General features: G+C 61.6%; 1 protein-coding gene across 12 annotated transcripts; it reads left to right on the forward strand.

The window, feature by feature from the left end:
- Positions 1 to 849: 849 nt before the first annotated feature.
- On the forward strand, positions 850 to 27,962 carry CIC (capicua transcriptional repressor). 12 transcript variants are annotated; one of them, XM_067018210.1, is made up of 21 exons: positions 850 to 905; positions 4,078 to 6,867; positions 18,980 to 19,129; positions 19,217 to 19,451; positions 19,536 to 19,665; positions 19,761 to 19,943; positions 20,024 to 20,189; positions 21,025 to 21,227; positions 21,323 to 21,548; positions 22,037 to 22,140; positions 22,409 to 23,636; positions 23,726 to 23,913; positions 24,291 to 24,412; positions 24,510 to 24,676; positions 24,782 to 25,072; positions 25,166 to 25,491; positions 25,711 to 26,012; positions 26,108 to 26,262; positions 26,340 to 26,471; positions 26,746 to 26,877; positions 26,967 to 27,962. In XM_067018210.1, exons 2-21 carry the CDS (start codon positions 4,089 to 4,091, stop codon positions 27,332 to 27,334), a joined length of 7,587 nt encoding a protein of 2,528 aa, XP_066874311.1. In that variant the 5' UTR covers positions 850 to 905; positions 4,078 to 4,088; the 3' UTR covers positions 27,335 to 27,962. The 12 variants fall into 12 exon arrangements, with proteins under 12 accessions (XP_066874311.1, XP_066874308.1, XP_058901278.1 ...); XM_067018207.1 differs by lacking the exon at positions 850 to 905 and adding an exon at positions 1,173 to 1,242; XM_059045295.2 differs by lacking the exon at positions 850 to 905 and adding an exon at positions 1,601 to 1,689.

Raw genomic sequence — 27,962 nt, forward strand, 5'->3', positions numbered from 1 at the left:
TCACAGTATTCTCTCTCACCGGTAGTGCGAATGTTACAGGCATTAAGAACCTGCAATAGGCTGGCGGCATTCACACCTGGTGTGAATCCCTTGTGGATACTGCAAACCCATCAGACGCAGCAGGTGACTACGGCCCATTACCGGCTAGCCAGGGCAAATGCAATGTGCAGAGTACGGATGCACTGCCAACAGGTTCACAGCTGGTGTGAATCCCGTATCTGGGCAGGAGGAATCTACTACTGACAGGGCATGTTCCTCTCCTCCCAACCCCCAGTGTGATCACCCCACCTTAAAAAAAAGAAAAAAATCTTGCTCCCGCCAGGTGTGAACAGCTATAAAGCGTAGCTCTTCACGGAATGCAGTGTGACGCCCCATGAAGCGCTGTACTTCCCCATCTCGTGCCTCCCCCACCCCATGTCTAGGGGGGCTGTCAGAAAACTGCGCCGCCCTAAATGTCAAAGTCTTGGAGGAGGTGGCCTGTCCCCAAGGCCACCAAGCCCCAGGCCACGCGCGTAGACTACTCTGCAGCGCGCGCCACCCCTCTAGTGCTCGTTCTCTCCCCTCCCGGTGGCAACAGGGCTTTCCGCGGGGCCGCGCCAGACTTTCCGAGACTGTTGATTGGTTGTAGTCCCGACCACCCGGCAGCCAATCAAGCGGGGGAAAGGTGACATCACTTATTCTCCTCCCCTCCCCCCCAACTTCCCTACTCCCGGCTACCGGCAGCAACAACCACGTGGGGGAGGGGTAAGAGAGTAGAACCCGGTGAGGTCATTGCACCGCCCCGACCGCTGCTGATTGGCTGCGGGCCTCGCGGGTGGCGGTTGGCTGCTCCTCGCACCTCCCCCTTGTGCCGCTACCGCCGCCACTGAGAGGAGCCAGCAGCGACGCCAGAGCCGGGAATCCGGGTGAGTCGGGGCCCTGGGTCTAAGATGCTCCTGGCGCCCAGTGAGACTCACGAGGAACTGCCCTTTCGACTTTTTCTCCTAGCACGGGTTCTTCGGAGCTCCAGGCACTCTGTCACATGGGAGTTGTAGTCTGCCATGTACTGTCGACTATGGGCCGGAGACGTAAAAAGACTACCATTCCCAGCAGGAATTGCGACTAGCCGGTCAACAAACGCTGAGGCCACGCCTTCTGAGCTTGCTCATTGGAGAGCCTGTCCCTTAGCCCCTCCTTCTTGCATTTCATTGGCTACTGTCCCTCGCAGAGGCTGGGTTCCGGCCTAGACTGCAAGACGACTGGGTACTGTATTCGTCATTCTGCACTAAAACGGACTGCGATTGGTCAATGCTGGTGTCCATTACTTATTGTAGGGCAGGACCCTAGGCTGATCAGGCGGTCGTAGGCTCAGGTTGGTGTCGGTCCCAGAGGGAGGCCGATCTTGGACTTTGGCCCCTCCCCCTAGCGCTGCCGGGTGGGCGCGATTGGTTGTGGCAAGCGTCGCTCGTCGTTGAGAGGCGGAGCCGACCAGGCTCCGAATATCTATTGGTCTAGGATGGCGCCGGTCAGCGGGGTTGTGGCCGCCGATTGGCTGGCTGCTCCAGCTGTTGCAGGTCCATTCACCATTTTGTGTGTTGGAGTAAAAAAAAAGGGAGAAACGAGAGGGAGAGCCGGAGGGGGGCGGGGAGGGACCGGACCGGACCGAGCCGGGGCCACGGCCCCCCGCCCCGTAACCCCGCTGAGCCCGAGGTGAGGGGCGGGGCCAGGGTTGACACGGGCAGGGGGGATTTGGGGTGCTGGGGGCCGAGAGGGGACAGGTGGCAGGGACGGGGAGGGGGTACAGGGGAAAAGGGGTGAGTGGGGTGGTGGGGAGGGGAGACAGAGTGGAGGAAGTGGTGGGGAGGAGGAGTGACAGAAAAAGGGTGACAAGGAGGGGGTGGTGGGCAGAGAATGGGTAACAGGAATGGAGGGGTGACAGGACTAGATCAGGGTGACAGGGAGAGGGAGGGGACAGAGTTGGAGGGGGTGACAAGGAGAGGTGATGGGGAGAGAAGGTGACAGGTCCAGAGATGGCTGACATGAGAGTGACTGGGAGGAGGTGACAGAGATAGATTAGGGTGACAAGGAGGGGGTGACTGAGGAGGGGGCCTAGGGCCTGTGAAGAGAGAGCTAGAGATAGAGATGGTGACAGGATGGGAGAGAGAGTGGCAGAGAAGCTGGTGCCAGGAGGCCTGTTGGGAACAGAGGACATGAGACCCTGAAAAGCCTGGGCCAGCCTGGGCTTCAGGAGTTACTGCTCAGATTCTGAGGGAGGTGAGGGCCCACAGGGCCTTGGGTGGGAGTTATCCAAAGAGGTGTGGACAGGAAGAGAGTAGGCCCCAGGGGAAAGAAAGAGGCTTGGCTTCTGGTGTGAAGAGGCTGGGCCAGGCAGCAGGGCCCAGGGGTGCCAGGCAGTGTGGTTGTAGGCCCTGGGTGGGGTATGCCCAGGATGGTGGCCCAGCAGGTCAGTGGGGAGAAGATGGTGGTGGCTGCCCAACTCCCGGGTACTTGGGTGCCTGCCCCAGTGTGAGAAAACCCAGGCCCTCCAGCCTCTGCCTATGAGGACCCCAGGATGGGCTCAGAGAAGGGGCACCCTGGGACTGCAGGATCCTAAGGAGCAGCAGGCCCCAAGTGGGAGAGGTCACTCTCCCATGAGGTCAGGGGTACCATGGGAGCCTGAAGACTGAGTCGGGGTGCCTCTGATTGTGTTTAGCTTATGGTCCTGGATCCCCCAACCCTCCCAGAGGCCCGTTTTTTGTCCTCTCAGGTTCTCTTAGTCACTTCAGAGTAAAGTTTTTTCCCTTCTCTTTTCTCAGGGCAGCTTGAAAGGGGGCGGGCAGTAATGACTGTTCAGGAAGTGGGTGAGGTTGGCCCGCTGGGCTTGTCCTGCTTTCTTTGACCTTCTCCCACTTACCCCCACCTGGAGTCCGAGGGCATATTTGGGAGCCAGGGGGGCCCAGTCGTCTCAGCCACCCTGTCAGAGCCAGCCCAGTCAGGGCGGGGATGCAAGCAGACCAGAAGGGGGGGTGGCTGGGCTTGCTTTTGGGTATCATGCTGGGTGCTGTGGGGGGAGGGGCAGGCTTCTATCCAGTGGGACAGTGAAACCCTGCGGTGTAGCTCTGTGTCCCCCTGTGTGATGCCGTGTGTGTGCCGTGTGTGTGTGTGTGTGTGTGTGCGCGCGCGTGCGTGTGTGCTTATGCACGGCCCTGTGGTAGCACTGGGTATGAGCTATTGCCCCAGACGTGCCCCTGCCTGTTCCCTGCCAGATCTGGGGAGATGGCTGTACCTGGCAGGCCTGGGGTGCAGAGCAGAGTGGGCAGCTGTCCCTTGGGACTCTTAGCTGCCTACTCCTTCCCACAATGCCTGGCCATGCCAGGCTGCCCGGGTAGGGGTGGGGGGTGGTAGAGAGAGGCTCACATCACAGCCCAGTCACCTCCCTTTCTGTGACTCTGTGCCTGTGCATGTGTGTGTGTGTGTGTGTGTGTGTGAGTGAGTGTGTGTGCTCTCTGGACAGTGACAGTGCAAGGATCATGTGACAGGCGGCACACTGAAATGGTTAGGAGCACAGACTCTGGAGCCAGATTGCCTGGGTTCAGATCTTAGCTCTGCCATTTCCTAGCTGGATGAATTTGGACAAGTTGCTTGATCTCTCCGTGCCCCAGTTTCCTCGAGTGTAAATGGGCCTGATAGTAGCATCTGCCTCTTAGGGCTGTTGTGAGGATGACATGGGTTAATAAAGGCAAGTTTAGCCCAGGGCTGGGCTCAAAGTGAGTGCTCCATAGACGTGAACCGTAGTGCTTCCCGCGTCTCCTTGGGATAGTCAGAGTGTGTGCATGTACCTACTGTCCTCTGCAGAGGAAGCAGATTACGTGAGGGTCCCCCAGGAACCAGAGTGAATAGCTCAGAGGACATGAGTGCCAGTCTGTGTCTGGGTGCTGGCCAGGGGCCTACATGAGTTGAAGACAGCCGGGAAGGAGACCTTGGGGACCATGGAGTTGAGGCAGTGACCTCAGCAAGTAGGAAGTCTTGGGGTACAGTGGGTGTGGAGGTGTTCCTGAGTTGCTCCCAGTGATCCTTGTCTGTCCTCTCACCCTGCAGGTGGACGAAAGATGAAACCAATGAAGAAGGCGTGTGCCGGCCTCCCAGGTTCTGGCAGCGGTGGCAAGTCCCCACCAGCCACCAGGGCCAAGGCCCTGAGGCGGCGAGGGGCTGGGGAGGGTGACAAGCCAGAGGAGGAAGATGATGAGGCGCAGCAGCAGCCGGGGCCCGAAGAGGCCGAGGAGGGTGAGGAGGAGGAGGCCGAGCGGGGCACTGGCGCTGAAGGGCTGCCCCCAGAGCTGCACCCCGACGACCCGGCCCCAGGCCCAGCCGAGGAACCCAAGGCGGAGGGGGAGGCAGGCCGCTGGGAGCCCTCACTCAGCCGAAAGACAGCCACGTTCAAGTCACGAGCGCCCAAGAAGAAGTATGTGGAGGAGCATGGGGCTGGCAGTGGCAGCAGTGGGGCGGCTGGTGCCCCTGAAGAGCAGGCACGGACCCCCGAGGAGGCGGGCACCCCGGGGGTGCCTCCGCAGCCACCCACCTCTGCCCGCTCCTCCTCCACCGACACAGCCAGCGAGCACTCGGCCGACCTGGAAGATGAGCCGACCGAAGCTGGTGGTTTAGGCCCCTGGCCCCCTGGCAGCACCAGCGGTGGCTATGACCTGCGGCAGCTGCGGTCCCAGCGGGTGCTGGCTCGGCGTGGGGACGGTCTCTTCCTGCCGGCTGTGGTGCGCCAGGTGCGCCGAAGCCAGGACCTGGGTGTGCAGTTCCCTGGGGACCGGGCCCTGACTTTCTACGAGGGGGCACCTGGCAGTGGTGTGGATGTGGTTTTGGATGCCACGCCACCGCCGGCTGCGCTGGTGGTGGGCACGGCGGTCTGTACCTGTGTGGAGCCCGGTGTGGCTGCCTACCGGGCGGGGGTGGTGGTGGAGGTGGCCGCCAAGCCAGCTGCCTACAAGGTCCGCTTCAGCCCTGGCCCCAGCTCCCAGCCGGGCCCGGCGGCCACCCCGCCGCAGCCACTGCAGCGTGAGCCCGAGGACGCGGTGTGGGTGGCCCGCTCTAGCCTGCGCCTGCTGCGGCCCCCGTGGGAGCCCGAAGCCCTGCCGAGGAAGCCCCCGGCGGGTCCTGAGGAGGAGCAGGCCGAGCCGGGGGCCGCCCTTCCCCCCTGCCCTGCTGCCCTGGACCTCAAGCAGCCCGAGGATGCTGAGGTCTCCAAGATCAGCTTTGGTGGCCACCTGGGGGCTTGCGAGGAGGGTGAGGAGAAGCACCCGCCAGCCCTGGGAGCCCCGGCCCTGCTCCCGCTGCCCCCGCCCCAGCTCCTGTCACCGCCACCCAAGTCCCCAGCCTTCGCCGGCCCAGGTCGCCCCGGCGAGCAGCCCTCGCCCTGCCAGGAGGGGAGCCAGGGCGGCAGCCGCAGCAGCAGCGTGGCCTCCCTGGAGAAGGGGGCCGCACCGGCCGCCCGGGCCCGCACGCCACTGACAGCAGCCCAGCAGAAATACAAGAAGGGCGACGTGGTCTGCACACCCAATGGGATTCGAAAGAAGTTCAATGGCAAGCAGTGGCGACGGCTGTGCTCGAGAGATGGCTGCATGAAGGAGTCCCAGCGGCGGGGCTACTGTTCCCGCCACCTGTCCATGCGAACCAAGGAGATGGAGGGCCTGGCGGACAGTGGCCCAGGTGGGGCTGGGCGGCCAGCTGGTGTGGCGGCCCGTGAGGGCAGCACCGAGTTCGACTGGGGTGACGAGACGTCTCGGGACAGTGAGGCCAGCAGCGTGGCAGCCCGGGGAGACTCACGCCCACGCCTGGTGGCCCCCGCTGACCTGTCACGCTTTGAGTTTGATGAGTGTGAAGCGGCTGTGATGCTGGTGTCACTGGGCAGCTCTCGCTCGGGCACACCCTCCTTCTCCCCCGTTTCTACGCAGTCACCTTTCTCGCCAGCCCCATCACCCTCACCCTCACCACTCTTCGGCTTCCGCCCTGCCAACTTCAGCCCCATCAACGCCTCGCCAGTCATCCAACGCACTGCTGTTCGCAGTCGCCACCTGAGCGCCAGCACCCCTAAGGCAGGCGTGCTGACGCCACCGGACCTGGGCCCTCACCCACCCCCACCTGCTCCCCGAGAGCGCCATTCCTCTGGCATCCTACCCACCTTCCAGACCAACCTGACCTTTACTGTGCCCATCAGCCCTGGGCGACGGAAGACAGAGCTGCTGCCCCACCCAGGGGCGTTGGGGGCCCCTGGTGCAGCAGGTGGAGGAGCCGCCCCAGACTTCCCCAAGAGCGACAGCTTAGACTCTGGTGTGGATTCGGTGTCCCACACACCTACACCCTCCACACCGGCTGGCTTCCGTGCTGTGTCGCCCGCCGTGCCCTTCTCCCGCTCCCGCCAGCCCTCGCCGTTGCTGCTGCTGCCCCCACCTGCCGGCCTCACCTCGGATCCTGGGCCTTCCGTGCGCAGGGTGCCTGCCGTGCAGCGGGACTCACCCGTCATCGTCCGCAACCCTGACGTGCCGCTGCCCTCCAAATTCCCTGGGGAGGTGGGCGCTGGCAGTGAGGCACGGGCCGGGGGACCTGGGCGGGGCTGCCGAGAGACTCCGGTGCCGCCCGGCATGGCCAGTGGGAAGCCTGGCCTGCCTCCGCCTCTGCCGGCCCCCGTGCCCATCACTGTGCCTCCAGCTGCACCGACGGCTGTGGCCCAGCCGATGCCCACCTTTGGCCTCGCTTCCTCGCCCTTCCAGCCGGTGGCCTTCCACCCCTCACCTGCTGCCCTGTTGCCCGTCCTGGTGCCCAGCAGCTACACCAGCCATCCTGCCCCCAAAAAGGAAGTCATCATGGGCCGGCCTGGGACAGGTAAGAGGTTCAGGTGGATGGGCTGGGCGAGGGCTCATTTTGCACAGGGCCCCTTGCAAACTGGCTCTCAGGAGAGGTGAGCTCCCCACCTTGGCTGGGATTCAAGGGGAGGCTGGCCTCCTCTCTGCACAGATGTTCCGGTGGGAATTCACGTGTCAGGCAAGGGCGTGGAGTTTTTCTTTCTTTTTTTTTTTTCCGGCCGTACCGTGTGGCAAGCAGGATCTTAGTTCCCTGACCAGGGATCGAACCCGTGTCCTCTGCAGTGGAAGCGCGATTCTTAACCACTGGACTGCCAGGGAAGTCCCCGGGCGTGGACTTTGAAGGCTCAGTGCAGTGTTTCCAGAAGCCTCCTGTTGGGAATGTACTCTGAAGGGGTCCATCAGTCAGCAAACCTTTCCTGAGTGCAGGCTCAAATCCAGGCCCCCACAGAGCTGATGGGGTAACAGAGATGATAATCATGATGACAGCTCCCATGTCTGGAGGACTGGTAGGGGTGTCACCATGATAAGCACTGCAAGTAGGTTATCGCACCTAACCCTCACACCCACCCCTTAACGTAGCACTCACAACATACTGAACCCTGCTATGATTATGCTCATTTAGAGGAAACTGGGAATTTCATGGTGGTCCAGTGGTTGGGACTGCGTACTTCCACTGCAGGGATCCGGGTTCGATCTCCGGTCGGGGAACTAAGATCCCACAAGCTGTGTGTGCAGTGTGGTCAAAAAAAAAAAAAAAAAAATAGAGGAAACTGAGGCCAGGTTAGTAACTTGCCCAGGGTCACATGGCTAGTAAATCCTGGAGCCAGCCTTCAAACCCAGGCAGGTTGGCTCGTGACCAACCTGCCTGGGTTACTGATGGGAAGACTGAGGCTCCAGCAGGTCCTTCTGCCAGGTGGTGGCAGGACCAGGACTGGAGCCCTCATCTTCACTGCTGCACCTGGTAAATAGCACAGGTGTGGTCAGTGCCATGGCGGGAAGCTGGGCGTGTGCTGGGCATGCTTCCAGATGTGAACCTAGTCTGGCTGCCCTCAGGAAAGGGCGTGTAAGCCGAGAGTTGAAGGATGAGTTGGAACCAGCAACCGTGGGACAGGAGAATCTCCTAGGAGGCCGTTGGGAAGGCTCCGAGGCCAGAAGGAGCACTGCTGAGCACAGCCAGAGTGGCTAGAGGGCTGAGGCCGGAGGGTGGGGGAGAGGCATTTCTGAGATGGTGCTGGAGAGCCAGCTGGCCTGGGCCTTGTCAGAGCAACTTTCATGGAGGGTGACAGACCCGTCACCAGCCCCTTCCCTAGCATCTTTTTCTTTTTTTTTTCTTTCTTTTTTTTTTTTTTTTTTTTAGTGGTACGCGGGCCTCTCACTGCTGTGGCCTCTCCCGTTGCGGAGCACAGGCTCCGGACGCACAGGCCCAGCGGCCACGGCTCACAGGCCCAACCGCTCTGCGGCATGTGGGATCTTCCCGGACCGGACCCGTGTCCCCTGCATCCACAGGCAGATTCTCAACCACTGCGCCACCAGGGAAGCCCCCTAGCATCTTTTTCTTATTATGAATTCACTGTTGACTGAGGCCCCCTCTCTGTGCCTGGACCTATGCTGGCTGATGCTAAGGACACAGCCCTGTCCTCACAGGGCTCATGGTCCCTGGAGTAAGACAGACCTGTCCCCAGATAGTAGCTGTCCAGAGTGGTCAGGGCTGGGGTGGAGGAAGCCCAGGAGGCCATGTGAAGTCAGGGAGGGCTTCTTGGAGAAGGGGCCAGTGAGACCTGCAGGGTCTAAAGTGAGACTTGAAGGGTGTGCAGAAGGGAGCCTGGGAAGGCTCGCAGGAGGACCTTCAGGCAGAGGGAATAGTGTGCAAAGGCCTTGAGGCGAAAGCAAGAATTTGAAGGAAGCTGAATCTGCAAAGTCAGGGGCTCTAGACAGTGGGTGAGTGTTGGGATGTGTGGCTGTGTTGGTGAGCAGTACATCAAGGGTCAGGTCAGAGAGGGTCCTTCTAAGACTTGGGAACTTTATCCTGAGGGCACCAGGGAGCCATGGAAGGTTTTGAGCCGACCCAACCACAGCTGTACCATGAAGGGTGAGTTCCAGCCCCTGAGACCAGAGGCAGGGAGACCAGGGAGGAAAGAGTCTGGGCTCTGGATCTGGGTAGGAGCCGCTGTGTCTTGGGCTGGTGCAAAGACCAGTATAGGAAGGGGCCCAGACCCTGCCCTCACTGAGCTCCAGGCCAGACCTGGGCAGAGGGACAGGACACAAGGACCACGCTTGCCCCTCATGCTCATATACTGAGGTTGTGAGCTGTGTTTTTGGCCCCACCCCCAACATTTTTTACATTTGTTATCATAGTTGATAATGAGCAAAATTCCACAAAGTGGGCACAGCAGCGATTCCTATCCTTAGGCAGATGAAGAAACTGAAGCAGAAGGACTCCTGCCATCCCCCTCAGCCCCCACCCCTGCATGCCTACAGCCCCCGACATTGCCCTCATACATAGCATCGGTCAGTCATGACCCTCACTGCTGCCGTGGGGGAGGGATGGCACGATGCAGGTGCCCTGAGACCTCCCAGGGTGGTCCGGGGTGGGGAGGTTCCTGCCACCATTTTCCAGATGAGGAAAATGAGGCCCTGACCGAAAAAGAGTCCTGATTAAGGTCACCCAGCCAGGGCGGGGCAGGACTGGGCCTTGAACCAGGTCTCTCGATCTCTAGATCACAGGACTCTTCCTACGAGAAGTAACAGTAATAATAATTTGAGTACCACCCATGCATGTGCTTGGCACACTGCTCAGTAAGCGCCGACTGAGCCTTTACTCCCTGAATCCTCACAACAACCCAGGAGACCAGCACGATTATTAGTTCCTGTAGACAGAGGAGGAAACTGTAGCCCGAGAGGCAAAGTGACTTGCCCACGGTCACCCAGCTAGGAAGAGGGAGAGCCAGAGTGTGAATCCAGGCTGTCTGGCTCCAGAGCCCAGGCTCTTAAGCACTCTCAATTAGAATAATGAAAACAATAATAGTAGCCCACTTTATTGAGCATTTACCATGTGCTCAGCCTCAGGCGTGGGGCCATCTCTTCGAAACGTCCTGGTGCTATGAAACAGGGATTACCAGCCCTGTTGTCAGGGGGAGGGGGGGAACTGCGGTTCAGGGAGGGGAGGCCCCTTGCTGGAAGCCACCTGGTCGTCAGAACTTGTCCAGTGCCTGTCCTGGCGGTTCTGAGCAGCGCCTCCCTGACTACACCCATGCTGAGGTATCCAGGCTGCCCTCAGGTTCCCAGTCAGCAGACCCTTTTGTTCTTCTCTCAGAGGCCTCCCTAAACCCTTGGGAGGTAGGCACCTTGGGGCCATCTCGCTCTGAGGCCCAGCTAGGGCAGACTGTGCCCAGTGGAAGAGTGAGGCTATCGTCCTGGCCCCTTCTGCCTGCCCATGCCAGGGCCTGACCCTCAGTCAGGACAGCAGGTGTGAGGGGGTGGCCCGGGGCAGCCTGCCTGCTTCTGCCCCCCGCCAGGCATTTGCTTCCGCTGGGGGACTTGCCGGAGCAGGCGGGCCGGCATTCTCTACATTCTGTGCATGGCCGGGCCAGCCAGCTGCCATTGCCACCTCCCTCTGACTCTTCCCGCCTGCTCCCCAGGAGAGGAAGCCGCCCCAGGGCCTGCAGCCCTGGCCCAGGAGGCCAGATGTCTCAGCCCTGTTTCTGGCATGGCTTCCCTTCCAGCGCCCAGCTTCCCTCTGGTTTCCCCATATTGACAGGCAGTGCCCCTTCTCCTGGGCCTGTCTGCCCATCTGCCTGTTTGAGCGACTGTATGTATGTCTGTCTCTCTCTTGGGTTCCTATGTCTGTCTCTGTCTAGGTCTCTGTTTCTGGCCCCGAGTCTCTCTCTCTCTGGACTTCTGACTTTCTCTGAGTCTGGCTCTCTATGCCTTTCCAGGTTTGTACCTCCTTAGACATCAGTTCTGGTCTGAGGCTTCATTCCACCTTCTTTCTGTTTTGATTCCCCCATCTTGGAATCCTGTCTCTGGTCCAGCCTTGGCCTCTCCTCTGGCCCTCCTTCTCCCATTCTTTAGATGGACATGTTTCCCCCACCCTAGCCCCCACCCCCACTCTGTGCACATCAGGTACTCTGTTCCTTTAAGTCAGTGGATAGTTGCTGAGCACCAGATCTCCTGCTCCTTGGGGGACAGGTGGGAGTGGAGAGTGTTGGGAGAATGTCTAGGCCTGGGAGCCCCCGCTTGTCCCTTGACAAATTAAATGCCCACTAATGTTCCTGAAACCTGCTGAGAGGTGTTGGGAGCCATCCTGCAGACCCATCAACACCCAAGCACCTGTTCCCAAGACAGGCAGGAAGGCGGGGGCTTTTGGGACCAAGCTAGGAGATCCGGCTGTGGGGGTGAAGCAGGAAAGCAGCTCCTGTGCCCACTCACTTGCTCAAGGGCATGACCCAGATCACCCCTACCACCACCACCCCCATCGCCTTTCAGGAGACACTTTGGTGCCAGCTCCATTTAATTGAGTCCCACGTGTAGTCCACCCCAACCAGTAGGACCTCAGAGACCAGGCAGCATCCACCAACTATGCTTGGGTGGGTGCGTCGGGAAAATGAGGCCCAAAGAGGAGCCAAGGGTGGGTGTCCTGACTCCCCAGATCCAGATCCAGATTCTGCCCACCAGAATTTGTTTTGTCTCAAACAGTGAACCCCTTCTCTCCCACCAGAAGTCACTCCTCATCCCTCTACCAGGACCAGGCTGAGCAGCCCTGGGATAAGTGGGTGGGGAAGGCAGGTGTGGATGCGGGCACCGGCAAGGATGAGCAGAGGGAGGTAGAGAGCCTGGGGAGGCCAGAGGAGAGAGAAAACTGTGGCTTAATGCGAGGCGATGAGGAAGGTTCAGGTAGGCTTCTCACTGTAGGTGACATCTGAGCTGAAGGAGGAATGAGTGGATTTCAGGGCCATCCAGGCTTAGGCAGCCACAGGAGCAAAGGCCAGGAGGGGTGAAAGTGCATGACCTCTGAGTGGCCAGTTGAGGCTGGAGCTGACACGAGCCTAGTCTTGGCAGAAGGGTGCCAAGGAGGACAGGTCCAGCCAGGTCATGCTTGAATGTCAGCCTGTGAAGAGCCGACAAAGGGTTTAGAGCAGAGGGCAAGGGTTGGATCAGGGTGTCAAAGATCCCTGGAAAGGAAGGAGACCTAGGCTGGGAAGAAGAGGATAATTTGCGGGAGAGAGAAGAGGCGTTTTTGAGGTATTAGGAGTGACTCTTGGAAGAGCCCCCAGCGCCAGGCACTGCAAGGGGTCAGGCTGCCTCCTGCTGGCGGCGGGTGGCGAGGCTGCTGGCGCGCGCATGCGCAGCGGCGGGGTGGTGTGTGTGGCCCGCAGCCCCCGGCGCCCGGGCATTAATGGCTCCATTAGTGGCCGAGAGGGAGGCGCATTAGCGGCGACGACGGCGTCTGGCTCCCATTACCACCGGCGGCAGCGGCTGCACCGCAGGCGGCTGGACCCTAGCCTGCCGCGCCGCCGCCTCCGCCCGCACCCCGTCCCCTGTCTGTTCCCGCTCCGCTTGGGGGCCTGGGACTGGGAACCCCCGTCTCCCCATTTCGGTGGAAAAGCTGATTTGTGAAGCCAGGCAGACCTGGGCTCGAATCTTGACCGTGCCACCTCCTGACTGCGAGATCCTACGCCCTTCCGAGCCTTTTTTTTGCGAAGCAGCCCGGGAAACAGGGTGTACCGGGGGCTTTGTGGATCCAGACGGGCACCCAGTGAGGGCCGCGCCCATTCCCGCGCCCCAGGGGGTAGGCCCGGGGCGTCGGGCCTCCGGCCCTCCCATTGGCCGCTGTCGCGCCCGCCGACGCCGATTGGCCGAGACTAGCTACCCTGGCCCCTGCGTCATTAACCCTTGCGCGGCCGCGTCCTCGGGCTGGGTGGGGGGACCCCATCCCCCCACAGCAGACAGTTCGGGTGCCAGCTGACCCGCGCACCGCCGCTGCCCGCGTGGGTGTCAGGCCGGTCGGGTGCCCGCCCGTCCTCCCAGCACAAAGCGGCTTTGTGGGGCCCGACGGGGGCTGGCTGGGGGCCAGGCGGCGAGTGGAAAATCTCGTGAGCTCGGGGCCGGGGAGGAGAACGCAGGGCGGCGCCCCCTCCTCCGCCCAGGCAGTGGCCCCTCCCTCAGCCCGCGCGGACCAGCCCTCGCAGCCCCGGCGCCTGTACACTCCCCCTCAACCCCCTCTTTTACCCCCAAATCCATATCCCGCCCTCCATCCTATCCCGCCCATCTTCCAATCCCTGGGGAGCCTCCCCCGCACCTCTCGCTTGCCTCTCTTTCCCTTCTGGTCCCCCTGCCTACCCCAGCCCCACTCACTGACTCACCCCGGCGCTATTTTTAGGCCCCCATCCCTCCCGAGCAGTACCAGTCCAATCCTGGGCTCGTTCCCCAGGCAACCCTGGCCGTCTCCGACGCCGCCCGGGGTGGGTGGGTGGGTGGGTGTGTATGTGGAGAGCGGGTGAGGGGAGCTGGGGACACTTGGGTGGTGAGCCGAGGCGGGGACCCGGGCCTGGAGAGCAGGGTGGGGAGCCGCAGGCAGCAGGGCGCGGTGCCTCTGGGGCTCAGTAAACGGGGGCCCGTGAGTTCAGAGCATGTCTGCCTGTCCCTCAGCCTGTCAGCATCCCTGGCTGTGCGCCCCAGGCCTTTGGGCAGGCCTCAGCCTGTGCCACCCTGGGTGGCACTTGCTGTCTCCATCTGGGCTCCCTGTCCCCAGGCTGGGGTGGGGTGGTGCTGTGTGGGCTGTTTGGGGCCAAACCTTTTGTGGAGTTGGCTATGAGGTAGTGCAGAGGGTGGCTGCACCGTAGTTCTGCCTAGTACCTGCTCTGAGTGAAGGATGGTGATGCACCCCCTCTCTGATGGGACTGGGGCCCTGGTTTGGGGAACCCCCTCAGACTCTTCCAACTAGGGAGGCCCCAGTTAGGGTTGGGGATGGCTAGAGAGATGGAGCTGTCTGGGGACAGGACCTGCTCCCTCTTCTCCACTCCTAATCACCCCCACTCAGGGTTCCTCCATTCCAAACAATGGAAGCTAAGTATAGGGCTGGCCCAGTGCCCAGGGCAGGGGGGCCCTTCCCGCCCAGATTCCGGCCCCTCCCTGCTAGGCTGGGCCCCCACTTGGCTGTACCCTGCCCTGTAAGGGGCCTCTTCCCATCCCTCCTATGTGGGCACTGTCTTCTACCAGATGTGCAACCCTCCCAGATGTCTGGGGCCCTCTTTCCCTACTGTGCCAGGCTTAGCTCTTTTTCTCACCCAACAGAAGTGAGGGAGCTGGCGGCAGGGTTCCTCTGAGCTCAGTCCCTGGGCTTCATTGCAGTGGGGAAGGGGTTAACTTGCCAGTAGGTGACTCACCGGTGGGGAGAGGAGGGGGTAGCATAGGGAGACCGAGCAGGCCACATTGATTTCAGCCTTGATTTCTGCTTCACATTGCAGTCCCTGGGGCAGTGAGGTAATGGAGGGTCTGAGTCTGGGGCTGCATAGGGAGGAGGGGGCAGTCACCTAATAGTCCCTCTGTTGGTCTCTCCAGGCTTACAGCCAAGTGTCTGGCCCTGTAGTCTCTGGAGGTCAGAGGGCTACAGACCTCCCCCTTCCCTCTGGGCCCAGGTTACCCATTTTTTGCCCCCTCTACATGCCTTCATCTCTGTCTGTAGCTGCAGAAGGCTGGGAAATGGGTTTGTCTGTGCCTATCACTGATCCCACCTGTGTAGCAGCCCAGTCTTGGTGCATCTGAGCCTGTGCAATCTTTGCCTGCCCAGGTATGACCCCAGACCTCTGCCTTTACTGGATGTGGCCTCAGGGCCCCTCTTGGGAGATCCAAGGCCTCTGCCTCTCTGCCTGGTGGGCCCCAGACCTTGCCTGTGTCTCCGTGTGTACCCTCTGACCTTTCTATAGTTCACCAGTCTCTCTGAAATCATTGTCTGAACATATTCCCAGACTCCCTCTGTTGGGAGTCTCTGCCTGTGTCCACCCTGAGGTGAATTTTTCAGTAGTGGAAAGAGCACTTGAGTTGGAGTGCTGGGCTGTTATGTCCCGGCTGCATGATCTTGCACAATTTATTCAATTTCTCTGAGCCTCATTTTCTCATCTGAACAACAGGCATAATAAAGTGTACTTCCCTAGTGGCTGTGAGGATTCAACGCACAGGGTTATACATACAAGCTCCCAGCATGTAGCAGCCTCAGTGTTAGTTTCCTTTCTTCCTCTTGGCCGTCTTTTGGAAAGGGTGGCTCCTAGCCCAGAGTGGTGGCCCCCTGCCTTACACTGTGAGGTAGAGGGTCCCAGATGGCTGCTAAGTGTCAGGCAGGGTAGCTGAATCAATGGGAATGGCCAGGGCACTTTGTATACCTCCTGAGCCAGGGTACTGAAGTAGTTAGTGCTCACCAGGATAAGTTTACATAGTGTTTGGGGTCAGTGTGATGGCATTTGTGAGAGTTACCTGTGTTGGGGTTGGGGAGTGCCAGGAAGGCCATATGAGTATGTGGTTGTGTTGGAGGGATGTAGGGTGTGTGCTGTGGACAAGCAGTGGCTGTGATGAGTTGTATGAGATAATTCTGCCTGTTTGATATGTTGTGTGTTTGTATGAGTCACATGGGCTGGTGGATGTGTATGAGGATATGCTTTGATGCAGCACATATGACAGGGCATGTATGAAATGGGTGGTGTGAAGAAGATGGGTGAGAACAAGTGTGTGTGATGGTGGGTGGGGAGTGATGGACGTTTAGTGTGGGAGGTAGTACATTTGTGTGAGGTGTTCCGGGTGTGTGACTTCTGACTTCGTGTGTAAGACCGAGGGTACATGTGACCCTGGATTGTGTACGAGATAATGGGTGTGGTAGGAAAGTATGTCTATGAGGAGTGTGTTTGTGTGAGTTTGTGACTGCTGTTGTGAGAGTTGGTGAGGGCTCAGGGGTGGCAAGCCCAACCCTACACGCAGTTTGTCTGCCCTGCGGGGCCGCGCGTGCCCAGGTGGGCGTGAGGCAGGTGGGCCGAGCCGCGCGTGAGCGTGTTCCTCGCGCGGACTGGACACACAAGCACCACCCACAGCCCCGGGCCTCTGCAGCGCGGCGCCCCGAACCGCCCCCCCTGGCTCAGTGCCTTTACTGCAGTGCGCCCTCCCTGCCGCCCTCCTCCCACGGTCCCGCCCCGGGCCGGCTTGGGTCCAACCGGAGCCCGCCCCGCCCTGCCCTTATTTGCATATGACTGACGTTCCCCCGGGGCGGCCAATGGGGGCGGGCGCGGCGGGGCCTGACCCGCGCGCGGCGGCGGCAGCCAATGGGCTCGCGCACGGTGGGCCGGGCTTGCGCGGAAGGCCGCGGGGGAAGCGGGGAAGGGGCGGGGGGAGGTGCGGCGGGGGGAGGGGAGCGCGTAGTAGTGGCGGGGCGGGGAGGCGGCGGCGGTTCGGCGCGGGGCTCGCTCGGAGCGCACGGACGGACGCACGCACGCTCGTCCGTCTGCCCGCCCGGGGCCGGAGGCCGACCCGGCGCTGAGCCGCGGGCCCCAGGCCCGGAAAGGCGGGGCGCGGCGCCGGCAACCGGGGCGCTCGGGGCCAGAGCCGTTACCCGCCAGAGCTGCGAGGGAGGGAGGGAGCGAGCCAGCGAACGGGGAAGGGAGGGGGCCGCCCCCGCGCACGCGCGCCGCGCCCCGCCCCACCTGCCCCGCCCGCCCGGCTCCGCACGGGAGGAGGGAGAAGGAGGGGGCGGCGCCGATGGCCTGGGTGCCGCGCGCCCCGTGACGGCCCCCGCGCGCGCCGGGGGGCGGGGCGGGGCCGGCGCGCTCTGACCTCCCCCCGCCCCCCGGGCGGCGGGAGGCAGGCAGCGTTGTGCGCAGGCGCGCCCGTCTGAGACCCCCCCCGCGTGGGGCGGCCGGAGGGGGGGCGGTGGGGGGGGGCATGCGGCGACGGCCTCCAGCTCCCCCCGGGCCCGAGCGGTGGCGGCCGAGGAGCCGGCGGCGGGCGGAACGGCGGCGGCCGCTGAGGAGGCGCGAGCCCCGGCCGGGCCACCCCGTGCCGGACCATGTACTCAGCCCACAGGCCCCTGGTGCCCGCGTCCGGCGCGGCCTCCCGTGGTCTCGGCATGTTCGGTCAGTAGCGCCTGGGCCCTGGGACTGCAGGGGTCAAGGTGTCGGGGTGCTGAGTGCGAAGTAATGGTGATGGGGTTATAGTAAGAGAACGGTGGAGGCAGAGTAGAAGGGAAAGTTATAGAGCTCGGCTGGGCTGAGTGGTTAGTGGCGGCAGGTGGGAGTGTAGTGGAGGGATGGGAGTGCAGAGTGGGGAGTAGCTGAGGACAGCTGTGGTGTTTAGGTGTGGGGTGGGAAAGGTATGTTGTCATGGGAGGAGGGGAGGGGTGCAGAGTACCTGGCTTCGCAGCATGGATTAGAATAGGAGCAGCCTGAGACCTGCTGGTGCCAGGTGTGGAATAGAGGGAGAAGGGATTAAGGGGCTGCGATTGAGTAGTGGGGCTAAGGACAGGTCTTGGGAAGGGAGTGAGGCACTGTTTGCTCAGAACAGAGTGACGTGTTGGTGGTTTGCTTTTCAGAGAGAGGAAGAGACCCGGGAACCTGGAGGGTAGTGCACTAGGGAGGAGTTCAGGAGGGACAGGACCAAAGGACTGTTCTCCCATTGTATACTGGGTCCCTTCTTTTCCACCCAGCAGAAGATGAGGGGGCCTGATGGTAAAGATCCTTGTGAAGAGAGGGACAGGTCCGGGTCTCTGAAGGCTGCTGTGGGTTTGGAGAGCCCAGCAGGCTTTTGGGGCTCCAGTGCCCCCGTGGTAGTGGATGGGATCTTCATAGTGTTTTGAGTCCTTTTCCAGTGTGGGCTTCTTTGTTCCTCTCCTGTTGCCTTGATGTCTACTTTTTTGTTTTGTCAGCATCTCACAGAATCAAGTCTTGAGGCCAGTGCCTCACATCGGGGCTCCCTTAGGCCAGCCTTCTGAAGGCATTGGCGGGGGGATCAGCCTAGGTCAGATTGATCTAGATCAGGGGGAGCCTGGAATGATGGGGACCAGGGCTAGGGCGTTTCCCTCTTCTCTTCTTGGTCTTTCCCTAGCAGGGGCCTCCTCTGCTCCTTCCACTTCCCCCAGGGAGCTGGCAGTGAGTAGGAAGCCCACTCCCAGCCTGGGCCAGCCCCAGGAGTCCAGCCAGGGGTGGGACTCAGCCATAAGGGGTGCGCTGCCTCCCTTACCACCCAGCTCCTGGAGCAGAAGGTTGGACCTCTAGGACCAGCGCCATGGTGAGGGAAGTACCTTCCTGTGCGTAGCCTTAAGGAAACACCTGGCCCCTCTGCCTTGCTTTGGCAGAGTCTTGTAGTAATTCTCTCGTCTGTCCCATTGTCTGTGTCTTTTTGTCTGAAGAGTTTACCACACCCTCCCATCTTTTTGGGCAAGGGGGCTGGATACTACACTAGAGATAAGCTCAGGGGTAGAGTGAGGGAGGCTGGGAGGTCTCTTCATGGGCAGTAGATTCTCTTTGAGGAGGAAAGAGATGCTGGAGCCACCTGTGCCCAGCCTGGGAAAGGCAGGTGTGGCTCCCTGGGGTCTGTGGTAGGGGGAGGGAGGCAAGGAGAAAGGCCTGAGACCCCATGCCCTGTGAGTAGTGGGGAGGGGAGGAGAGGGTGGGGAGACTGGGTCATCTGCTTCAGGAAAAGAGAAAGGGAGTATGAGGCCAAGGTGAGGGCCTCTGTCACACAGCAACACGGTGATGGGAATTGACTGAGGGAGGGTCTGCAGCCTTGCTAAAGGTCTAGGGGCCTTGAGAGAGTGAGTTGGCAAGCAAACATGGCCTGGTTGGCGACAGGAGCCAGTCATTTCTCTGGTCTGGTCCCTGGTGGCAAGGCTGGTGGGGGTGGGGGTGGAGGTGGGGGAGGGAGTGGGGTGTGAGGACTGTTTCCCTGCTTCTGTTTTCTTTCTTAAAAATCTAGAAATCTTTCAGGGAGGAGTTTTTCCTGAGTGATGTCGCATGCACGAGCCCAAGGGGCTCTGGGATTGAGGAAGGGGGTGTAAAGAAGGGGTGGAGGTACCTTGTCTGCGGTGGAGAAGAGTTTGAGTTGGGGGTCAAGGCTGAGCTCTCCTGCCGCACAGCTTAGCTGACTCCTTCCCACAGTGTGGACGAACGTGGAACCTCGCTCTGTGGCCGTGTTCCCTTGGCATTCCTTAGTCCCCTTCCTGGCCCCCAGCCAGCCTGACCCCTCCGTGCAGCCAAGTGAGGCCCAGCAACCTGCTAGCCACCTAGTGGCCTCCAACCAGAGCAAAGGTGAGGGCTGGGAGGCTGTGGGAAGGCGTGGGGATGGGGTCGAGATGGCCCAGGAGCCCTCTGATCTGCCTGCTGCTCTGCCCCCAGAACCTGCTGAGTCGGCGGCTGTTGCTCACGAGCAGCCACCAGGCGGGACGGGGAATGCTGACCCCGGGCGGCCCCCTGGAGCTACATGCCCTGAGAGCCCAGGGCCCGGACCCCCCCACACTTTGGGGGTGGTAGAACCTGGAAAGGGCCCCCTTCCCACCACGGAGGAGGAGGCCCCTGGTCCTCCAGGAGAGCCTCGGCTGGACAGTGAGACAGAGAGTGACCACGACGATGCGTGAGTGCCCTGAGGCTTGGGACTGGGGAGGAGGGTGGAGTGGCCAGAGACATGGCTCTCACTGCCCTGACGCTCCTGCCACAGCTTCCTCTCCATCATGTCTCCTGAGATCCAGTTGCCTCTGCCGCCTGGGAAACGCCGGACACAGTCCCTCAGCGCCCTGCCCAAGGAACGAGACTCATCTTCAGAGAAGGATGGACGCAGTCCCAACAAGGTGCCTCATCTCCACCTGTCCCCAGCTCACCCTGTGGCCGCCCGAGCCCATCTCCCCAGTCCTAACCTTCCTGCTCGGGCCCGTGTCTACTGCAGAGGGAGAAGGACCATATCCGGCGGCCCATGAACGCTTTCATGATCTTCAGCAAGCGGCACCGGGCCCTGGTCCACCAGCGTCACCCCAACCAGGACAACCGGACTGTCAGTAAGATCCTGGGCGAGTGGTGGTACGCTCTGGGGCCCAAGGAGAAGCAGAAGTACCACGACCTGGCCTTCCAGGTAACTCCGCCTTCTCTCGGCTGCTCGGCTTCCTCTGGCAGGGTGGGTGAGTGAAGGGTCTCCCTGCCCTCTCCTGCCAGGTGAAAGAGGCCCACTTTAAGGCCCACCCAGACTGGAAGTGGTGCAACAAGGACCGGAAGAAGTCCAGCTCAGAGGCCAAGCCTACAAGCCTGGGGCTGGCAGGAGGGCACAAGGAGCCAAGGGAGCGGAGCATGTCGGAGACAGGCACTGCTGCTGCCCCTGGAGGTTAGTGAGCCCTTTGGCTCTTCTGCCCTGACACCGACCTCCCCTTGCTTCCTCACCCCCTTCCCCAGAAGCTCCTCTCAGCTTTTTTTATCTGAGGACCCTTACTCACAAAGGAACTGGTGCTTATATCTTGTGAAGGGGTCAGGGAGGTCCAAATAGATAAGGTTTCTGAGCAGAAGTCTTATTGTCAGGTGCCATTTGTTGAGCATTTATTATGACAGGCATTGTGGAGAGCATAATCTTTAGTATTCAAAAGTGTACCTAATTTTGCAGATGTGAGAAAACGGCTTAGAGAGACAAAAGCACTTGCTTAAAGTCACTAAAAAACTAGTAAGTAGCAGAGCTTGAATTTACACCCCAGCTCATCTGGCTCTCAAGACCACAGGTGGAAGCCCCTCGTTGGCTGCTTCTGCTGACTGAGGGTGTTTAGTGTGCCCAGCGCCACTCTGAGGCGCTTCTCTGGAGTGATCCTGTGGGTTTGGGCCCACAAGTCTGTGAGGGAGGAGACGTTGCTTTTTCTCTGAGATGAGGGAGTAGAGGCTCAGACAGTCCAGTCGTCATTAGCTAGGCAACACCACACGTACCTGTCTCCAGGCTTTCATGCTCTCAGAAAGGCTGCCTCTCAGGGAGCAGTGGGCTTGCTCCTCGCAACTCAAGAGGGCAGGAACCAGAGGAAATGCTGGCCTGGTGGGTGGTATCTCTTTTTCTGCCAGGTGGCCCAGGAAGTCCAACCTGCTTCTGCCTGGTATCTAGGAATAGCTGTTGATGGCTTGGCCAGCCTGGGCACTGGGAGGAGGCTTCCTGACTGCGACACTTTTTTCTTTCCACGCTACAGTGTCCTCGGAGCTCCTGTCCGTCACAGCCCAGACGCTCTTGAGCTCGGACACCAAGGCTCCGGGGAGCAGCTCGTGTGGGGCAGAACGCCTGCACACAGTCGGTGGACCTGGCTCAGCCCGGCCCCGAGCCTTCTCCCACAGCGGGGTCCACAGCCTGGATGGTGGGGAAGTAGACAGCCAGGCACTACAGGAGCTGACTCAGGTCTGGAGAGCAGGCAATGGGGGAAGGGGCCATGTTCAGGGAGAGCTGCCCACGGTGACAGCACTGGCTGAACTCTCCCTGCACTTCTTCTGCAGATGGTGTCTGGCCCTGCATCCTACTCTGGCCCAAAGCCTTCCACCCAGTATGGGGCTCCAGGCCCCTTTGCGGCCCCTGGTGAGGGAGGCACTCTGGCAGCCAGTGGGCGGCCCCCACTACTGCCCACCCGGGCCTCCCGTTCCCAGCGTGCAGCCAGTGAGGACATGACCAGTGACGAGGAACGCATGGTCATCTGTGAGGAGGAGGGGGATGATGATGTCATTGGTAAGCTAGTTGCAGGGCCCAGAATCCTATCCAGGGAGCACCTGGCTAAGGTTTGGAGGGTGGGCGAAGATTTGGTCCAGGCCCTTAGGCCCCTTCTCTTTTCTTCCTTTCCATGTTCGTTTGTGATTGCGAGCATGTTCAGGTCAGGCCCTACTGAGTAAGCCCGGCGCTATTGAGTAAGCCCAGCCCTGCCCTCGAAGCCCCAAGCCAGACAGGAAGCCGGGAGGACATGGGCATGGCCGGGCCATTGGACACAGTATTAGGTGCTGTTACCGGTGTGCTCTTAGGGTCTGCTGGTGGGCAGGTGGGCAGAGCATTCCTGGACAACACTTGGAACAACACTTGTTCCTGGTGAGGAACAGCATTCCTGGACAGCACTTAACTGCCAACTCGGGGCAGAGCCGAGGCCAGAGCCAGGCTCCACACTGTTCCTCCTGGGCAGCCCTGCACCCAGCCCTTTACTAGCACTGTTCCCTCTGCTCTCTCAGCTGACGATGGCTTCAGCACCACTGACATTGACCTCAAGTGCAAGGAGCGGGTGACCGACAGCGAGAGCGGAGACAGCTCTGGGGAGGACCCAGAGGGCAGCAAGGTGAGGGCTTGGGACTTGCTGCTGTCTCACGCATCCTGGGAAGCGGGGGGAATGTTACTTCTCTGTACCTTGACAGAGGGGGAGATTAAGACGCAGAGTGGGTGAGCTACTTGCTCCATGGGGAACTGGGTCTCAGCCTGGGTGAGTGGAGGCCTTCGGCTGGCCTGGTTGCCAGGGGTGACGGGGAGGTTGGGATGGGCGGGATGGGCAGGGTGTGGGTATCCAGGCTCCCCTGACATGCTCATGTCTCCCTTCTCCTGCCACTCAGGGATTTGGTCGGAAGGTGTTCTCGCCTGTGATCCGTTCCTCCTTTACTCACTGCCGTCCATCGCTGGACCCTGAGCCCCCAGGGCCCCCAGATCCACCTGCCGGCTTCGGCAAAGGCTACGGGCCCACCCCATCCTCCTCATCCTCGCCTGCCTCTTCCTCAGCCTCAGCAGCCACCTCCTTCCCGCTGGGCTCAGGGACCTTCAAGGCCCAGGAGTCAGGTCAGGGCAGCACAACAGGTCCCCTACGGCCCCCACCCCCTGGAACTGGGGGCCCAGCAACACCTAAGGCCACCCGGTTTCTCCCCACGGATCCTGCCACCTTCCGGCGCAAGAGACCTGAAAGCGTGGGGGGCCTGGAGCCACCAGGCCCCTCAGTCATTGCGGCACCTCCCAGCGGGGGAGGAAGTGTTCTGCAGACACTGGTCCTGCCCTCAAACAAGGAGGAACGGGAGGGCAGCGGAGCTCGCATGCCCTCGGCCCCAGCCCCGTCGCTGGCCTATGGGGCCCCAGCAGCCCCCCTGTCCCGCCCGGCCGCCACCATGGTCACCAATGTGGTGCGGCCTGTCAGCAGCACTCCTGTGCCCATCGCCTCTAAGCCTTTCCCCACTTCTGGCCGGGCAGAAGCGTCTCCAAATGACACAGCCGGTGCCAGGACTGAGACAGTCGCTGGGTCCCGGGCACCTGGGGGCTCCCCACTGGGCGTCAGCTTAGTGTATTCGGACAAGAAGTCGGGAGCAGCCACCTCAACAGCCCCACATCTGGTGGCTGGACCCCTACTGGGCACTGTGGGGAAGGCGCCTGCCACTGTCACCAACCTGCTGGTGGGCGCCCAGGGCTATGGGACCCCAGCGCCCCCCGCTGTCCAGTTCATTGCCCAGGGGGGCCCTGGCAGCGGGACGGCTGCGGGCTCAGGAGCAGGTGCTGGGAGTGGGCCCAATGGGCCAATGCCCCTGGGCATCCTGCAGCCAGGTCCCCTGGGCAAGGCTGGGGGAATCACCCAGGTGCAGTACATTCTGCCCACGCTGCCCCAGCAACTTCAAGTGGCGCCTGCCCCAGCACCAGCCCCTGGGACCAAGGCAGCGGCTCCCGGCGGCCCTGCGCCCACCACCAGCATCCGTTTCACCCTCCCACCGGGCACCTCCACCAACGGCAAAGTCCTGGCTGCCACCGCACCCACTCCTGGCATCCCCATTCTGCAGTCCGTACCCTCCGCCCCGCCCCCGAAAGGTGAGGCCTGGGCTGGGCAGCACACAGAGGGTCCACAGGCTTATTCAACTCCTTTGTAACCACCTGCTCCCTTGTCTCTCGACTTGCAGCCCAGTCAGTTTCTCCTGTGCAGGCCCCGCCCCCGGGTGGCTCAGCCCAGCTGCTACCTGGGAAGGTACTAGTGCCCTTGGCCACCCCTAGCATGTCAGTGCGGGGAGGAGGGGCCGGCCAGCCGCTGCCCCTGGTGAGCCCACCCTTCTCAGTACCTGTGCAGAACGGTGCTCAGCCACCCAGCAAGGTAAGGGCACCTCAGTGGTGGCCCCACCTGTTTCTTATTATCTTCCTGGGTGTTAGCCTCTATGTCCCACGGTTTCTGTGTCTGTCTTTCGTTCAGTCTTCTCTTTTTCTCCCTTTTTGTCTCTTGGCCCGTCTTGCTCGACATCTGTGCATATACATCTGTGCGTATCTTGATTCTGCCCTCCATTTTTGTACCTTGTCCCTTCTCTCTGTCTCCTATCTCTTGCTGTCTTCTTTGCTTTTGTGTCTCCCTTCCCGTCTCCATCCCGATTTCTCTGTCCTGTGTCTCTGCTGAGGTCCAGCCTCCGATGTCTTGGTCCTCCCCTGCCCCACTCTGGGTCCCCAGCTCACCTCAGCCTGTGGTACCCTCGCCCACAGATCATCCAGCTGACTCCGGTGCCTGTGAGCACACCCAGCGGCCTGGTGCCGCCCCTCAGCCCAGCCACGCTCCCCGGACCCGCCTCTCAGCCTCAGAAGGTTCTGCTGCCCTCCTCCACCAGGTAATGGCAGTTGAGCCCTCATCTGGAGGTGAGTGCAGGGAAGGGGTTAGGTGGGGCCAGCTCGCCTACACCTTCCTCTTTTCTCTCCCTGCGGCAGGATCACCTACGTGCAGTCAGCAGGCGGGCATGCGCTGCCCCTGGGCGCCAGTCCTGCGTCCAGTCAGGCTGTAACAGTCACCTCATACGGACCCACGAGCTCAGTAGCCCTAGGCTTCACCTCGCTGGGGCCCAGCGGCCCCGCCTTTGTGCAGCCCCTGCTTTCAGGTAAGAGGTGGCCAGGCAGGCAGCTGGGGACCAAGGGTGGGGCTGAGGCAGCTCTGGCCCTAACTCGGCCCCCTGCCTCTCCTCTGTCTGTCTCTCTCTCTGCAGGCCAAGCCCCATTGCTGGCTCCTGGCCAGGTGGGCGTGTCACCCGTGCCCAGCCCCCAGCTGCCTCCCACCTGCGCAGCCCCCAGTGGTCCCGTCATCACAGCGTTTTACCCTGGCAGCCCCGTACCCACCTCCTCAGCACCCCTGGCCCAGCCATCCCAGGCTCCCCCAGGCCTGGTCTACACCGTGGCCACCAACACCACCCCACCTGCTGCCACCATCCTGCCCAAGGGCCCACCGGCCCCCGCCACTGCCACCCCGGCCCCTACCAGCCCTTTCCCTAGTGCCACAGGTGGGTGCTGGGCCAACCGAGGGTGGGGTGAGTGGGGAGACCCAGGGGATAGGCTCCAGTCAGGCCTGGCTCAGCAAATACTCTCTTTACCAGCAGGTTCCATGACCTACAGTTTAGTGGCCCCCAAGGCCCAGCGGCCTACCCCCAAGGCCCCCCAGAAAGTGAAGGCGGCCATCGCCAGCATTCCCGTGGGCTCCTTTGAGGCAGGTGCCCCTGGGCGGCCAGGCCCTGCGCCCCGGCAGCCATTGGAGCCCGGCCCAGCTCGTGAGCCCCCTGCATCCGAGTCAGAGCTTGAGGGGCGGCCAACAACACCAGCCCCTCCACTGCCCCCAGAGACCTGGGCTCCCCCGGCCCGGAGCAGTCCCCCGCCGCCCCCACCTGCTGAGGAGCGGACCAGTGCCAAGGGTCCTGAGACCATGGTGAGTGCCCAGCAGGCCTGGGGGTTCCCTGCTGCTGGGCTTAGCCCCTCAGTCCCCTGCCTGCCTTTCTGTTCCACCCCTCTTCCGTCCCTGTGTGAACCGTGCCCTTGTGGGTCCTTCTCTGTCTTCCTGCCTGTCTGTCTGCATGACTGGGTCTTCCCCACGGCTCTGTGTCTTGGCCGTCGGCATTCATCTTTTGTATTTCTGGGTCTTGCCCAGGTGAGTCTGAACCCAGTGTCCTCCATCTCCCTGCCATCCTCACCCCAGGCCAGCAAATTCCCCAGCTCATCTTCAGACTGGCGTGTCCCCGGGCTGGGCCTGGAGAGCCGAGGGGAGCCTCCCACCCCTCCCAGCCCGGCCCCGGCTCCAGCCCCAGCCCCTGGTAGCAGCGGCAGCAGCAGTGAGGGCAGCAGTGGGAGGGCAGCTGGGGACACCCCCGAGCGCAAGGAGGCGGCTAGTGCCGGCAAGAAGGTCAAGGTGCGGCCCCCGCCCCTGAAGAAGACCTTTGACTCTGTGGACAAGTGAGCATGGGCTGGGGGACTTGGAGTGTGTGGGCTGGTGGCAGAGGGGGCAGCTGCAGGCTGGGGCAGAGGAGGTGACCCTGCCCGCTCTCCAGCAGGGTCCTGTCGGAGGTGGACTTCGAAGAGCGCTTTGCTGAGCTGCCCGAGTTTCGGCCTGAGGAGGTGTTGCCCTCACCCACCCTGCAGTCTCTGGCCACCTCGCCCCGGGCCATCCTGGGCTCCTACCGCAAGAAGAGGAAGAACTCCACTGGTAGGCGAGCGCAAGGCACCCAGGGTAGGTGGGACAGACTGGGGTCATCTCCACTGAGCCTGCTTCTGTTTGACCAGACCTGGACTCAGCTCCCGAGGACCCCACCTCGCCCAAGCGTAAGATGAGGAGACGCTCCAGTTGCAGCTCGGAGCCCAACACCCCCAAGAGTGCCAAGTGCGAGGGGGACATCTTCACTTTTGACCGTACAGGTGCCGGTGTGGTGGCAGGCAGAACTGTGGGGGTCCCAGGAACGGGGTTAAAGATGGGAGAGGTGGGGTGGGTGTTGCTGAGAGGAAGGACAGCAGGTCAAGGGTGGGTTCTGATATTCATCAGGCCCCTAAGTTGGTGTGTGACCTTGGGTGGGTTCCGTCTCTAAACCCCACTGTGAAATAGAATTCAGTGAGGGTGGAGTGGCCCCTCGGACAGTGGTGGAGGGCCAGGCTGCTGCGGAGGCTCGACTGTGCTCCCTGCGCTGCCCCCCAGGTACAGAAGCTGAGGATGTGCTCGGGGAGCTGGAATACGAGAAGGTGCCATACTCGTCGCTGCGGCGCACCCTGGACCAGCGCCGGGCCCTCGTCATGCAGCTATTCCAGGACCATGGCTTCTTCCCATCAGGTGAGCAGGTGTCGGAGTCTTGAGGGGCACTTGGAGGGGGCCTACCCACTCATCTCACTCTGCCCTCCCCACCACCCTTCTGTCCACAGCCCAGGCCACGGCAGCCTTCCAGGCCCGCTACGCAGACATCTTCCCCTCTAAGGTCTGTCTGCAGCTGAAGATCCGTGAGGTTCGCCAGAAGATCATGCAGGCGGCCACTCCCACGGAGCAGCCCCCGGGAGCCGAGGCCCCCCTCCCTGGACCGCCCCCCACTGTCACTGCTGCTGCCCCTGTCCCCACTCCCAGCCCTGCTGGGGGCCCTGACCCCACCTCACCTGGCTCGGACTCTGGCACAGCCCCGGCTGCCCCGCCATTGCCTCCGCCCCCAGAGCCGGGGCCCGGACAGCCTGGCTGGGACGGGCCCCCCCAACCCTCACCACCCCCCTCTGGTCCCTCCACAGCTGCCACAGGCAGGTGAGGGGCTCCTGAGAAGACCCCAGACCCACAGTACTCCCCTCAGGACACGGACAGTATGTAGGTGGCAGGAATGGGGGGGCAGGATGGTTACCTCCTCCCCAGCAAAGCCATTGCGTCCTTTCCAGTTTGGGACAGAAAGAGGCCTGCTCCTCTTGTTTATCCCCCTTCCCCCACAGCTCCCTCCCTGTGATGGGGGGCAGCTGAGGGGAAGCAGGGGGCACAGTCTCCCTCCACCGAGCCCCTGTACATAACCTGGAGTGTGTTACCTTCAGACCTTTTCACTTGTACTTTATGCAAAATGGCTCGTGTGAGGGCTGCAAGCTGGAGGGTAGTGTGGGCCTCGGGCCACAGGGAGGCGCCTGTGGAGTAGGGGGAGTTCATGTACCCCTTTTTTCCCCAGAGGGGCTGGACTCAGGTTAGTTTGGGGGTGGGGGCTCCTGCACTTTGCCACAGGCACGGGGAGGGTTCTCTCTCCCCACCCCCTCTGCCCTCCCAGCTTGGGTTGTACTTTCTAAGAAGGTGATTCCCCCACCCTGTCCCCACCCCCAGAACAAAACATGTTGATCATGTGCAATATTTCTTACTGTGCTGAGAAGCCGCAATGAGCGAGATTAAAGCTGTTTAACACA

The sequence above is a fragment of the Kogia breviceps genome, chromosome 18 (assembly GCF_026419965.1).
Source record: "Kogia breviceps isolate mKogBre1 chromosome 18, mKogBre1 haplotype 1, whole genome shotgun sequence".
Taxonomy (NCBI): Eukaryota; Metazoa; Chordata; class Mammalia; order Artiodactyla; family Physeteridae; genus Kogia; species Kogia breviceps.

Coding starts and splice junctions, on each gene's coding strand:
- CIC (XM_067018210.1), top strand. CDS start 4,089: ATGAAACCAATGAAGAAGGCGTGTGCCGGCCTCCCAGGTTCTGGCAGC. Junction 20,190..21,024: donor CACTGCTGCTGCCCCTGGAG/GTTAGTGAGCCC, acceptor TCCACGCTACAG/TGTCCTCGGAGCTCCTGTCC. Junction 26,263..26,339: donor GAAGAGGAAGAACTCCACTG/GTAGGCGAGCGC, acceptor CTGTTTGACCAG/ACCTGGACTCAGCTCCCGAG.